The sequence below is a fragment of the Stegodyphus dumicola genome, chromosome 8 (genome assembly GCF_044657685.1).
Source record: "Stegodyphus dumicola isolate Sdum_Otavi_A_Nest chromosome 8, ASM4465768v1".
Lineage (NCBI taxonomy): Eukaryota > Metazoa > Arthropoda > Arachnida > Araneae > Eresidae > Stegodyphus > Stegodyphus dumicola.
Genome location: NC_140775.1, coordinates 69,913,218 through 69,928,400, shown reverse-complemented (window position 1 = coordinate 69,928,400; position 15,183 = coordinate 69,913,218). Strand labels below are relative to the sequence as shown.

Genomic DNA, 15,183 nt, shown 5'->3' with positions numbered 1-15,183 from the left:
TTTTTCTCTCCACTTTATCTCCATTTTGGATATTTTGTTTCCTGAAAAGTGCACAAATAAAGGTTGACTTGAACTACATTTTGAAATGAGTTGGAGAGAATAAGTTTTGTATAATAATTACGAGACGTGTGACAACTACAAAAGAGGGGTGGCAACAATCTATTTTGAAAAAACAGACTATAATATATGTTGTTTTCATTACTTGCTTCACAGAATCCACAGTTAATCTGAATAAGTGTATCAAACAAAACAAGGAACAAAGTGATGAAAAATTTAATGGAACTAAAAAGAAAATTACAAAACACTAATTAGTAAAATAAACAATAGGTTCTTTTAAAATAGTTATGCTTACCGAAAATATTCACTTCTTGAAGCAAGGATCACTTTGTGGCTGGGTATTCGCTGACCTTCAATTAGTAATACAATATCACTATAATCTTCATTCCAGAAAAGTGAGCCAATATGCTCAGAAAGATGTGTGATATGTTCTACTTCTCCAAGAGATGGAGATGTCCCAAGATGATGGCTGTCACTCATTCTAATAGGCAAATGAAAACAGCAGTGATCTTCATAGTAATTTCAAAACTACCTGAAGCCTAAATAAAACAAAATAAATTAATAATCTGCATAATTATACAAAATTTTTTAAAAAAATGTCTCAACATCCTTTACAATTTTTTATTAGACACACATAAATATACAGCACCTCACATTATCATCATACAAGTACCCCACCTATAACATGGTCGATAGGTTCTTAGATAATACGGTTTTGTGTGAAACTGCATTATACAAAACTATTAACCCTCCAGCACATGTGCGGGACAAATTTTACCACAGTGTTTGTTGTTCGCAGTTTTTCTCCCAACATATAAATAAATGCATTTTTTTAATGAATATATAAATGACTAATAGCTATGTGAATTCTGTTGAAACTTTTTTCCCAGTTTTAATTTGAGATAATCTTGCTCTAAATTATACACACATTTCCATATTGCTTACCTAAAGTAAGCCATAAAAATCGAAATTTACATAAAATTACTTATTTAAGACATATATATATATATATATACAGAGGCTGTTCACACATTTTTTAGACGATGTATATTGTATTCACAAAACTAAATTACATAAAATTCTTGTGTTTTAAATGTTCTATTTGACATCCCTTATTCTGAACTCTCTTTCGACACCACAATTTCTAGGATGATAATGCCTTTTGAAGCGGCAGAAGAGGTATTAAATCCCATTCCTCCCGAACAGCTTTCCAGAGTCCTGTTAGGGTTTTGGAACAACGTTTGGATAATGCAGTTTTTAAAAGTCCGAAAGCCAGGGGTGTAGCTAGAGGGGGGCAAGGGAGGGCATCTGTCCCCGGACGCAGAATCCAAGGGGCGCCAAACTGATGTTACGATATTTTAGAATTAAATGTTTTCGATCCTTGGCAAGCAGTTGGGGGCGCGAAATCTTCAGTTGTCCCTGGGTGCTGAAAACCCTAGCTACGACTCTGCCGAAAGCACAAAAATCCATAGGTGACATATCGGGAGATTTAGTAGGGATATCAGTGAAGGGTATGGTCTTGATACCAGTTTTTTGTTCCATTTCTTTTAGGAAATTTACAGTGGATTTTGATGTGCGACTGCTAGCTTTGTTCTGATGGAGTCTCACAGATTGATGGCACTGCAGGTAAAGCGATGGTATTTCATTCAGAAAAATTGGCGATAAAATATGTTCCTGATAGTATTTAGAGTTAATCTTGATTTTTTTTTATTTTTTATTTTTAACTTGCCATTATAAGAAAAACCAGCAACAATCATGAATCCCTTAGAAAAACTTTCTTTCGATTCTTTGAACCATGTACTTAAATTTTTTCTCTCCTTTTATGATAATAATTGGCTCCTTTTTTATTACAATCATTTAAATACACCCATGCTTCATCTATTGTGACAACTGTTTTCCATTTTTTTTTTTTTTTTTTTGGATAAGCGTTTCTCACATAGAATTCTGCAGCATGTCCTGTGTTGGGCGATATGCTTTAGAAGAAGACGATGCACATTGCGTTTTTTCGCTTTCTTAAGATTTAAATCAAAGTTTATCATTTTGTTTACGGTGGAAACCGAGCATTTTAATGATTTTGCAACTGTCCTTTGACTAGGGGGATTTTCTTTTAACATTAAACAACGTACCTTTGCAATAGTCGAAGATGTCCATTTTTTCCTTGGATACTTGTTTGGAATTTTTGTCCCACTTGAGGCTCCAATTTGACGTTTTTTCCCTTTTTTGTTGATGATATTACCTATCGAAGCTTTAGATATCACAAAACTATGACTCTCACATCGTTTTTGCACAACAGAGTATGCATATTTCTCTTCGGAAAGAGCGTAAATGCAGCCTTCGAACCACTGCTTTGTTAAATTTGCCATTTTGAATAAAAACAAAACTTTCAAGCAACAGATGATAATTTTGACTTTTAAAAACATAGTACAATTGCAATTACTTCTTTTGCAGCAAACAATTTTTTATTACCACTTACCAAAATCATCTAAAAAATGTGCGAACAGCCTCTGTATATATATGATTTCTTATATTAGAAAAATCAATTTTCATATTTATATATCTTTTAAACTTAAGTGTTTAGTATTAAGAATAGTTTTATAAAATAGAAATATAAAAGGAGGAATATGAAAAGGCCGCATTCCTACTAGCTTTTTTCCTTAAAACTCAATATAATGTCATACAATTATTGATATCAAAGAATAGATTCTAAATATTAATATTAAAAAAATAAATACATAGTTTTTTTTCCTCTTACCCAAGTTTAATTATTCAAATTATCTCATTTTGAACAATACTCATATAGTGTGACAACACGTATTTTACAAAAAAAAAATTGTTGCAATTTGCACAAGATATAGAGGTTTTGCAATCATCTTTTCTGGGGCATATATCACAGTGCCCTGAAGCCCTTCTTTGGAATTTCTTAGGTTGAACGTCTGCTGAATCTTCTATTCCTGCTAACCTTTTTACACCAGTTTTGAGTTCTTTTGAGAAAGAGAGAATTGCAGCCCTTTTTAGGAGATGTTCTTTCACAAGCTCTAATGCTAAATCTTTAAGAAAAACTCTTCGGTTCATATTCACTTGGTCGTTACTTCATCGATGAATAATAAAAGTATTTATACCTACAATGCTCATTAGTCTGAAAAATAGCATTAGAGGAAAACAGCGCCATTTTCTTGAAACAGAGTAAATTCCACAAAACTCATTAACAGTATCAACACCTCCTTTAGTAGAGTTGTAAAACGTTATCATTTCGGGCTTGAGCTGCTTCTTTTGACAATGGATCGATCTGATTATCCTCATGCAAGGATGATAGAACAAGAACCAATTTACTCTTTTTTGGATTATAAGATGTAAGAGTTAATTCTTTAACTCTAAACAAAAAAAATGAAGAGTACAGAGCCTGTTTTTATTTGGCAGAAATTCTTGTGGAATTTTGCGCTTATCTTTTCGAAATGTTCCAATGCATGTCAATGTGTGCTTTTTCAATAATTCATTGGCCAAAGGAATACTCATGTACCAATTGTCCGTAGTTATATTTCTCCCTGTGCTACTTATGGACGCAACAAGCCTTTGTACAACATCCAATGCCGCATTTGATTGTCTATATGGTCCGACAGGTTGCTGACCTGCATAAATTTCTAGGCTGCATGAGTAAAATGTATGAGAATCGCACAAAGCAAAAATTTTTATTCCATATCTTGCAGACTTACTTCTTATATATTGTCTGAATTGATACATTCCGCAAAAGGGCTCTAATTTTTCGCCAATGGTACAATATTCAGATAAAGAATATATTTTTTGCAAGTTTTCTTGAAACAGAGTAAAACAGTACGTTTCCTTGAAACAGAGTAACAGAGTTTGATACATTTTTTAAAAACTTTTGTAATAGGTGCAAGTCTATCCGCCATCTTTCGCTGTGTTCATGAATTTATATCATCAAACCTAATACACCTCAACAGGAAGTGGAATAGGTTGACAGACATTGTTATTTGAAAAATAGTTATTTTGATTACATCAGCTAACCACAAATCTTTTGCATTGAGATGTGCTGCTCTCAGCACTCCAGTGTAATATAATAGGCCAAATAAAGCCTTCAATTCAGCTATGCTCGTCTCTAAAGAAGAGACGAGCGTAGCTGAATTGAAGGAAGAGACGTCTCTAAAGAAGAGATGAGCGTAGCTCTCTCTCATCACGTTCTTTAGAGAATTTACTTCTTATTGATGAAATGTAAATATTTGTTGATTTCATCAAGTCTTCCATTATTTCATCATCAAAATTTGCAATAAGCACTCAGCTGCCGTTTTCAAATTTCTAAAGCTTTTCTTGACAGCAGGTAAATGTATCACTATATTGTGTGGCCGTGTCCAAATGTTTTTTGGGGGTAATTTTTTACTCCACTATGTTCCATCTTTTCCTACATAAAAATCATCTGATGTCAAAGAAGATATGCTCGCTAAATCATGTGAACTGTCAGATTCCTAGTCAGAATGAGTCATAAGAGGGTACCTGTACCATATAATTATTTGTAAAAACTGTTTCCTTCAGATTTTATAATCTAAATGATATATTGATTACTATAGTATGTTATAAAATTTCTCCTTTTTAAAAACTGCAGATAGAAATTTTTGTTAGTGACCATTCTAATAAATTAGCCAAAAGAAAACAGAAAATTTTATTTTAATCACACAGCTATGTGTTGAAATAAAGTAAAAAAAAAATACAATATCATGATTAAAATAATTCTTAGCCATTCAAAAGATTTATTTGTGAACAGTTAAAATAGCTATAGCCTGTTTCTTTAAAATAGACACTTCAAGGCCATTTTCATTGTTCCCCTGACACAATTATAATGCATGTCATCATCACAGCATTATTTTCTCCAACTCATCTGAGATTATATAGTTCAACAGAGCCTTCATTCTCCTGCTTTTCATGAAGTGAAACAAGCTAAATGGAGATCGAGTGGGAGAAAAAAATAAGTTGATTTGAACCATCTGTAGCAGTTGTTCCCCTGGTTATAAAGTCAGGCAGCAGAAAATGACCCTGAAGTTCCTATCTTAAAATAAAAATCTATAGCTAATGAAGGTACAGATGTGCAAGACACATTGCCTGCCAAATTTGGTGATTTTTTTGGCTAGCATGGTAACCATGGAATTTTGAGGATATTTTGTTTTGTATGATAACCTATTTGTTGTTGTTGCTCATGCTCCCTTGTATGACGTAGTCAGCCCAAGCTCACAGAATTCCTCATGACAAGGAGCGTTAGACTACGCCTCCCCTTGGCAACAGCCTTGAGCACCTTTCAAGTGACAGCGCGATTTAGCTCAGTTCCTGAGGGTCTCCCACCCTTCTTCCCTTCCCCCAAACCATGCAATGGACTTATGGCTCGCCACATATTTAGAGTACCGACACTATACACTCAGGCCCTTTGGCATGGCAGTCCGCGAACTTTACGTTAGGTGAGATTATTTGAATATGACAAGGTACATAAAGGCTATCTGCCAAAGGGTATGAATGTGTTAATGGAAGACTTTCTAAGGTGAATTGCCTTGCATTCATCCTACACATAGTAAAAACTATGAAAAAAGCCCATGTAGCCAGCCTGTTTCCTTAGATTAGAGCTACCAGTATTTATTAGTTTTAATCACTCAGCCACTAGTAGGGTAGCATACAAATTTTTTAATTAGTTGAATTCTTCAATTATAAAAACTGCAGCTGTCATAATTCATAGTTATTGAATCTTAGGGTCTTATGTCATTAGTCCACATATTTAGTATTTCCAATAAACAAAAGAAAGTTAACATAAAAATATTTCGTTTATATGCTAACTAAAAATACATTACATACAAAAGGCACCTAATGTTTATACATCTATCATCAGCTCAATGCTTTTCTGAGGAAGCAAATAAATATTCCGCCTCATCTTGCATATTCCTCTGACCTAGCCTTCAGTGCCTTTTTTCCCTCCCGTCCCTGAGAATTCATTCAGAAACTTGAAAACTGACCAACTAAGCAAATTAATGACAAGGAAAACTGGCACTATGCATTTTAAAACTAGCTTGCAAGAATAGAAAAATGGAGTGTTTTCGCTTCACATATACATCAGATTCTATTTTTCCATGTAAAAACATGTACTTTCCACATGTAAAAAAAGTAGACTAATCATTGGAATATGGTAACAGGTAGTTTGGAGACATTTTGGTAAGGCGATAAAGGTTACTAGCTAGGACTTTAGGAGTTTGCATGGATAAAGTGAAGAGTGTGCGCAATGCCATTTTTGTGCGATTCTGGGATGTTTTTTTAAGCGAAAATAGGTCGACGTGTACATGGATATCGTGCATGTGCAATTCTTAAAAACACGGCAAGCAGTGGGAGATTCTGCACTTTCTCCCAATTTCGCACCTAATCTTCGTCATGATTAAGCACTTTTGTTCCATAAAAGTTCTAGCATAAGCATAAGTTGGCTAGCAGATTGTTGGAAAAAAATATTGAGTAAAAAAAAAATGCATGCCTTTACTTCGTGAAAACAAAATGGCGTCCTAAAAAAAAAACTAGCAGGTTGCTGTAGCAGGGTTGGTCGTCAAATTTTCGCCTATAATCGCCAAGTTACCATAATCCGAAAATTAACCAAAAAATATACTAAAACATGAAATAATGGTAGACACAAAATGTCTACAAAAATGAATTCAGGATACCAAAAATAAAATTTGTTGTTTTATCTTCATTTCCCTTTAAATATATCATTATTAAAAATACTTTAAAGAAAATCATATAGATTATTAACTATCAGACAACAGATGTACCCATTTACACATGTTTGGTATGACGTCACGTTCGTCACTTGACATAGTCAGGGCCTGTATAATATATGTAACGTACATGCATAGAAAGAAAATTCCAAAAGTTAATAGTATTACCATTAAGTATTATTAAAATAATATTCAAATCCCCCCCCAACCGTGTAAAAAAAGAATCTGGTGTACTTTGCAGCCAAAAATGAGCCACCATTTATAAATAATATTAAATATTTAATACAAAATGCAATATACATACTCACTTGAAATACACTTCTAACCATAAAAATAAAACATTTAAGTGCCTGGATTGGTATTTAGTTTTCACAAATACTCTCGATATATTATATTATGAATTAGTTGTAGGCTACATAGATACTAATATAGATTAAAATAATCATTAAATACAAGGATATATTTAAAATTTAGCAACTCTTTTATTTAAACATGATTTTTTCATAATCATGTTAATTTTTTAGAAAGTACTGATTTTTATACTCAGTATAACAGTAGATAAATTTATGACACACTTTTTTGCAATAAAGGTATAGATGTCTAGTAAAAATGATGTTGTCAGTAAAAAATTTCACATTATATCACATCTAAGAATTTAATAGAATTGATGCCAATAATTTTAAAATGTCTTCTTTTTTAAAGCTTTTGTATTTCTTTTCCAAACAATGTCATGTAATATATTTCGTACTTTACTACATCTATTCCCAGAAAAGTTCTAAGCCACAATAATTTGATTATATTATTAGTTTGATGTCTTTTTGAATCAACAAGAATTAAAAAGTTTTTGCGGTTTAATCCTCATATATATATATATTGATAGATAATAATTCTATGGTTTAAAATCAAATGTAATGAAGATCTAAGAAAATTAAATAACTTATGGTTGAAAACTAAATAATCAAATACAGTTACCAAAAAAAAAAAAAATTATTTCTAATTACAGCTACTAATTCTTTATTCAAGATTTGGAGCCAGCAGTTTGAGGTTTAAAAAAACGGAAACTAAACACTGCAATTTATTTGGAAAATACTGAATTTGAATTTGAAAGAAAAAATAATTAACATCTTTTAAAATGAGTATATATTTTAAAACATACCGATATTATAGTAAAAAGCATTTACCAATAGTCTATAACTAAAAGAAAGTAAAACAGTAAAAGAAACCTGTACCTAACTGAACAGAAAAATGTCAATAAGAGTTTCCGTTACGTCCAAAAATTTCAATATTATATAGAATTACTTATACAGATACTAAAAATGTTTGCAAATTAAATGACCCACAATACAAACAGAAATGTAAATCATTCTAGAGGTAGCCTTTGGATCTAAAATACCGTTTGTATGAATTAGTTGTGTCGTTATATTTGTTAGCTATTATGTTTTCTTTCTAAAATAGTACAAAAACAAATAAGTATCAAACTCTACATAATACAGTAGCAAAATTACACAGTGTACAATTCTCACCGCTTACAAGCCTGACAAACATTTCACTCTTAAACTTCCAGAAAGTAAAAGCAAAAAACTTGTCACATACTACAGTTCACAAATTAATACAGGCTATCTTGCAATGATTATTATTTACGCAAATTGCAAAATGCTTTTTATATTAAATTTAAAATTTTAGTACAAAAAGGAAATATCAATGAAATAGAAATTATAAAATAAGAATTTCAACAAACTGTGCTGCATTTGTTCCTTTATAAAACTAGCTTAATTTTGTGTAGAATGTTTAGTTTGAATGAAATGGCAACATGCTGTATCATAAAGTTTGAAAACAGAAAGTGAAAGTTTTGTCAACAAAGGAAGTGTGATTCAAATTTGTATTTTGGTCTTTGTTATCTGTTCTTGTATGCGTGTTATCATTGATTCGTAATAATCACGTTGTATGTGTGAAATCATTGATAAAATTTAATTTTACTCTGTGAAAATAGTAGTACAGTAATTAATCAAATGCGGAACAGTCATTCGAGTTACCATGGCGTATACTTTTGTAGACATATCAGTTATATTAATTTCGTTGATTTTAGTCTCAGCAAGTTACGCATTTTATTTAATATACTACAAAAAGTGTGGCTTATATAGTAATTCTGTAAGTATATATTACAATAAAACAGCAATAGTTTTCTTTTTGCACTCATTTCTGATTGTAAGATTATGATATAATGTGATTTTTCTATTTTCAATTATAAATAATTGAAGTAGGAATGTATATATGCAGAATACTCCAAAGAGTAATTAAAGATGTGTTTCGTTACCATGTCGGATTATAGATCTGTATCTCTAGTAACAAAATAAGGCAAAGAATTTTTCGGAAGTTTTTCAGTTTCCTTTTCTAGAAACACTTTCAACGCTGTCAGCGAAATGATTGTTATGAGTAAAATACGAATTTTTATATGAATTTCGTTGAAAAGCCCAGCTCCAATGGTAGGCAACATAGACAGCCGCCTAAGATGTCAAGTGTGACATGTAACTGGTTTTCACAAATGACAGCTAATTAGATGTATATTTCACATTGCATTATCAGTATATTTAATTTTTACTTAGGCGCCAACTGTATTGTTCGTTTAGAACGCTGAAAATGCTGGAGGTAAGAACCATGGAACTAAAATTCTGAGTTAGAAAAATATAGTTTAAAGAATTAAATGTAAAAAGTTTTCAAATTTTTACATGCAGTGACCAATCAGTTTACAATTCATATTTTCGACCAAAATTATTGAGTACTTACAAAGCATAAATTACTTCTTTTGGCAATAAATAATTAAGTAAAATAGCACTTGGTATTAAATTTGTAACTGGTAAACTGCAAATAATCATGCACATCCTGGCAAATTTTGCATATAAAGTATAAGTTTTTTATTTAATATATAAATTAATGATTTAGTTGTTGGAATTTTTGAATTATAGGGACCATGTAAAAAATTAGATTTTTTATATTTACAAAGCATTCCTATCAAAACAGTTTTCATAAACTTCTCTATTTTATTTTGAAAAACTTTGCAATTAGACATACAGATTTAGTATCAGGATTTAGTCATCATTTTAAATATCTTGTTCAAAAATGCAGTTGTTCATGTTTTGCCATAAGATAGGAACTTAATGATAAATTTCATATGAGCTAATTTCTTGAGTTATGAATCTTCGTTGACCTTCTCCAGGTCTTCTCGATATGGATCCAGGGTCTTGAAACTGTTTCCACAAATTTCAGACAACACTGGGTGTTATGAAGTCTGTTTCTACCTTCTCCGTCTCATTTAATCATCCATACGTTTATAGCTACTCATTTTAGCTGATACTTTATCAAATTTACCCTCTTCTAGAGAGGAACTCAGCGAATGTCATGAAGAAGTAAGAGCAGGCAAATTGCTGCAAACACATTGTGCATTTATATCCCTTCTGGAGATGCATGTGTTTGCACATATGTGTATACTTTTATGTATATTACTCTGAATATTTGCATAGTTCTTCAGCAGCATAATTAGTACCTTTGATTCAATACTTATGATAAAATAGATACAATTTGCAAATTATTGTAATTTTATACATGAGTGCATGTGTATATATACCGGGTGGCCATAATTAAACTGACAGTGCTCACAGTGTTCTGTAGCGCAATCTATTTGCGAGAATGATGCCACATTTTGTAGGAAGATTAAACAAGACGGGGGATGAAGGATTCAGCGAAAAAAAATTAGTTCCAAAAGTCACCGCCAGGGGAATATTTGGCGCTGTGTAATAAAAAATAGAGTGTTAACAAATGCAAATTAATTCGGAATAAAATTACCTTTTATTATGATATGCCTTACAGTACGGTATGGAAAATCTTACGAAAGATTATCAACTTCTATCCGTACAAGATTAGCCGTGTACAGGAGTTACTGTACCCTGACCATGATAAGCGATTGACTTTTGCTCTCACCTTTCTTGCCAGAATGGAGGTGGAGGATGCTTGGCCGTGATGGATGATCTTATAGGGAGACGAGGCCCACTTTTACCTGAATGGAATACCCAGAACTGCCAAATTTGGGATGACAAACCACCACATTCACAGCAATTCCCTTACATTCACCAAAGGTAACTGTTTGGTGTGGGTTCACAGCAGAATTTATCGTAGGTCCATTCTTCTATGAGAATATTACCCCAACAGGACCGGAAACCTGTTCTGTTACTGGACAGAAATATCGCCACATGTTGAACAGCTTTGTCATTCCGGCACTTCAGCAAAGACGATGCCTAGGGGAAATCATTTTCATGCAAATGGAGCTCCTCCACACGTTGCTGTACGGGGGCAACAGATGCTACGACAGAAATTCACAGCAGAAAGAGTCATTAACTGTTACTTTCCAACTGCATGGCCACCTTGGTCGCCATGAACGATCGCCACCTCGGTCGCCCATGCGACTTCTGGCTATGGGGTTACCTTAAGTCTAAGGTCTAACAAGGAGTGTCCAGGACGTGGCTACGTTGAAGGATAACCTATCACGGACTGTACGGGAGATTCCTGCAGACATATTTCTTTCTGCTGTTGTGCATACTGTGCACAAAATGCAGTATGTGGTCCACAATAACGGCAGCCACATTGAACCTCATTTGAATGCAAAATAAAAGGTAATTTCCGTATTGATTTGCATTTGTTAACACTCTATTTTCTATTACACAGTGCCAAATAATCCCCTAGTGGTGACTTTTGGAACTAATTTTTTTTTTCGCGGAATCCTTCGCCCCCCGTCTTATGTAATCTTCCTACAAAATGTGTCGTCATTCTCGCAAATAGATCGTGCTACAGAACACTGTGAGCACTGTCAGTTTAATTATGGCCACCCGTTATGTATAAAGTTTGCATCGGTTACTACCTTGCCAAGAAGTATGTTGGCATCAAATTGACTTTAAATGGTACTGGTGTTTGCTTTTTAAGTGCTGTTTGTTTTCATTTAACACCACCTTAGCATGCACTTTTATAAAATTTAATAATAATTGATATAAAACATTCATTTTAAAATAGTCTAAAAATTAGACATTTAAACAAACAAACATAAATAAAACATTTATTTTTATATTAAATTATTTTATGATGAAAATAATTATAACTTCTGTCTATATCTAAATTGTCTCTTCATAATTATTGTATAGCAGGCCAAAATTCATATCAATAAGAGCGTGTTGGAATTTAGAGAAGTTCAAGAGTTGCAACTAGATTTTTACTAAGCTGCAAATCCATATTTACATCATTCTAAAAGTAATGGACCAGGTCTCAGGTAGAATTGTCTGATAACTTTGTAAAAAGAAATGGATGACCATAGGATTATATTTCAGCAATACTGAATGCAACTCTAATGGTACCAATATGGATCTGATTGATGTTCATTTAATGATAAGAAAAGCTAAGTATCATCTAGTAATGAAGGAGGAAGTGAATCGTTTGTTACCTTATACAACAGAGGCCACCCTATGTAGTAGCTTTCATAGGCAAATGGTGAAGCTTATATGCAAATAAAATGTATGTATGAAACAAAAACTACTCAATGTTCAAAAGAAGGTAATTAACATATTTCATTTTGTAAAGTTATCAGACATTTCTATTTGAAACCTGTTCCGTTACTTTTAAAATGTTGTAAATTTGGACCTTCCCAGAATTCCAACATTTGGCTCTTATTCACTTGAATTTAGTCCTGCTATATAATAATTTCAGAAGATACTAACAGGAAAGTTACCTAATTACTGTGCTAAAAAAGAAATCAAGAGTTTTTTACATATTCCTCTCTTCTCCTTTTTTTTTACTCTAATTAAAAATTTCAAAATAAGAATGTATCTTAGTATTTTCAAAAAGTGTGCTATTCTCAGTATTATCAAATGTGCTATGTTCTTCAATAAGGAGGTTAGATAGAAGAACTTAGTTTAAAAGTTCTGCTGTTGTGTATTGCTGCATTTTTACATTAGACATTTTCTGTTATGTGTAACTTTTACATCATTAATATATTTCTGTATACTATCCAAATTAGTATAAATCAGTCACTGCAACACTGGGACTACTGTAATGCATCCCACAATAAGATTATTGATAAATTGTACTGGAGTAATCATGTTTAAGTCATCAGTGTGATATTATATCTGATAATGACAGCTAGCATACGGAAACACAGAATACTAGACTGTTGAAAAAGGAATTACATCCAAGTTTAAAAATTTCAACAAAATTTGTTTGCAGCTACCTAGAAATGTAAATTATGCAAGAAATGTAATAAAATAATGTAATAATAATAGATAATTATCTTAATTAATGTAATAAGCTTTGAAGACATTGTTTGTTTTAGTCAGTGATAAAATACTAGGAATATTAATGCAGCACAAATAAATAAGCATAATTAATTTAAACTGATTAAATCAAGGAAGAATTCTCTCTAAGAGCAAAATGTTACAAAAAAGTAATTTAAAATGAAGTAAAAACTTTCATCCACGTATCTTTCAGTTATTTATATGAACTTTTCAAATTGTCCCATGTAAAAAAAGTTGTGGAGGAAAAAAATGACTATTTGATAAAGGAAATTGATAAATTTTGATTATATGAACCTACCCAAAAGTCATAAATTTGTTGCCAACTTTGGAGATCATTTGCAAATTAATTTTTCTCCAAGCTAATGCCTGAAAAATAGGAGCCATTGCCATTTTCAAACTGTTAGCAAACTAAGTATGCCATGCAAGGCCAATCAAGCAACTTAGTCTTTTCTTTTGAGGAATCTTTTTTTTTTTTTTTTTTTTTTTTTTTTTTTTTTTTTTAAATGCTGTTATTTTTCCAATGTACAATGATTTGTTTTTGCTTAAAGAAAAAATCAGAGAATGCACAAATTTGTTGTTATAAAACTTCAGCACTGCATACCAGGCAAAACAGATCAATTTTCTAGACAAAAGCGCCTGATCGCCAAACTATTGTTGATGTCAGTGCTGCCAAAAATAACTGCGGTAACCTTAATGCAAGAAAAGAAGTACCATACTAAATAACTAGCTAAAGATTATTGTTTTAATTTAGATGAAAGGTTAATTTCATATAATACTTTTTTATTATTAGAATTTATATAAAAATGGCTAAACATAACTGAATTGAAGCATAAGAGTAAATAACTACTTCAGATCATTATTATAATTTATATAAAAAAAGGCTAAACATAACTGAATAGATTCTTGCATCGCTATTTCGCTACAGAGTTATCGCTAAAGCATAATTTCATCTCATCAGTTGTTCAAATATAATTTTCTATAATGAATGATGCCTTTTCTTTGAAAAAATTCTATTGAAAACTTGGTACTTTTCCGTTTTGCCGGCGCAAGCGATAAAGTTGCCAACAATGGTACAAACGACGCCAAATGGAATATTCTCGCTGGTAACATTTTACGCCTCATTTTCAAAACAAGACGCAGCTTTTTCTTATCCGATTGATTGTTTCTTTCAATACTGGCATATAATAAATAATACTGGCATAATAATAATAATATAATTCAATACTGGCATATAATAAAAATTACATAGAATTTTTATCAGATAGTTCAGTTTTATGTTTAAGGCCATTTTCGTTAATTAAGTCAATTAGGATGCAATCACAGCTCTTACCCGAAGCCGAAAATATAGAAAAGGAAAATCAAGGGTTAAATTCATCAATTCTAATGAGAATGCATTAGCGAAGTAAAGCACTGCAGTTTTACATAATTTCTGAGTAAGCTATTCGTACGCATTGAAATATTTCTTGCATTTAAACTTGTGTTCCAAATTAAGATTTAACTTGAAATTAATGTAGATAATTACTGAGAGCATTAAATTTTTGTAGAGCAGTTTACGTGAGATGAGATCGCTTGGGGTCACGTGATATGAACCAGCGAATTATAATGTTGAACCATGAAAGCATAGTAAATTCTTAAATTAATGTCTTGTTACAAATTTATTGTCTTTATTTATTGGCTTTTTATAAAATTTTAAACGATATTAAAATATTTATGCCTTCAAAAAAAGAATTCTTAGAACTAAAATTTTTTTAATATTTTTTATGTGTATACTGTATGTTGTCGCCAATAAAGTCTGTTTGGCGAGATTTGTGCCGGCGAAACGGAAAAGTACCGAAAACTTTTCGTCATGGGCTAATCCAAAATTGTTAAATCCATAGGATATCAAAAAAGGATTTAAAAATTAAACTAGTATTCCAATGGTGTCTTAAGAAATAAAGAACTATCTAAACTTACGCAATTTGAAACACTAGATTTGGCGCTTTTGCGCATACGTTTTCGCTGCAATTTTGTACGGTCCTCAAAGCGGAATAGTACCAAAAAAACCCACT

At 31.9% G+C, this 15,183-nt stretch overlaps 2 protein-coding genes across 7 annotated transcripts in view; one reads left to right on the top strand and one right to left on the bottom strand.

Moving 5' to 3' along the window:
• The window catches only part of BTBD9 (BTB (POZ) domain containing 9), a 66,946-nt gene extending 58,471 nt beyond the window's left edge, over positions 1–8,475 (bottom strand). For 2 of the 5 annotated variants that reach the window (XM_035371154.2, XM_085821983.1), the window contains exons 1-2: positions 8,036–8,323; positions 353–596 (exon numbers count right to left, since the gene is read on the bottom strand). In XM_035371154.2, coding sequence (XP_035227045.1) covers positions 353–537 — 185 coding nt within the window. In that variant the 5' untranslated portion in view covers positions 538–596; positions 8,036–8,323. Of the gene's footprint in view, positions 1–352; positions 597–8,035 lie in introns of all 5 variants that reach the window. The other 3 variants (XM_035371156.2, XM_085821982.1, XM_035371157.2) reach the window with 3 other exon arrangements.
• Positions 8,476–8,633: 158 nt separating this feature from the next.
• Positions 8,634–15,183, top strand: part of LOC118200942 (uncharacterized) — a 126,507-nt gene continuing 119,957 nt past the window's right edge. For both annotated transcript variants that reach the window (XM_085821980.1, XM_085821981.1), the window contains exon 1: positions 8,634–8,954. In XM_085821980.1, the coding sequence (XP_085678106.1) occupies positions 8,841–8,954 (114 nt within the window). In that variant the 5' untranslated portion in view covers positions 8,634–8,840. The remainder of the gene's footprint in view (positions 8,955–15,183) is intronic.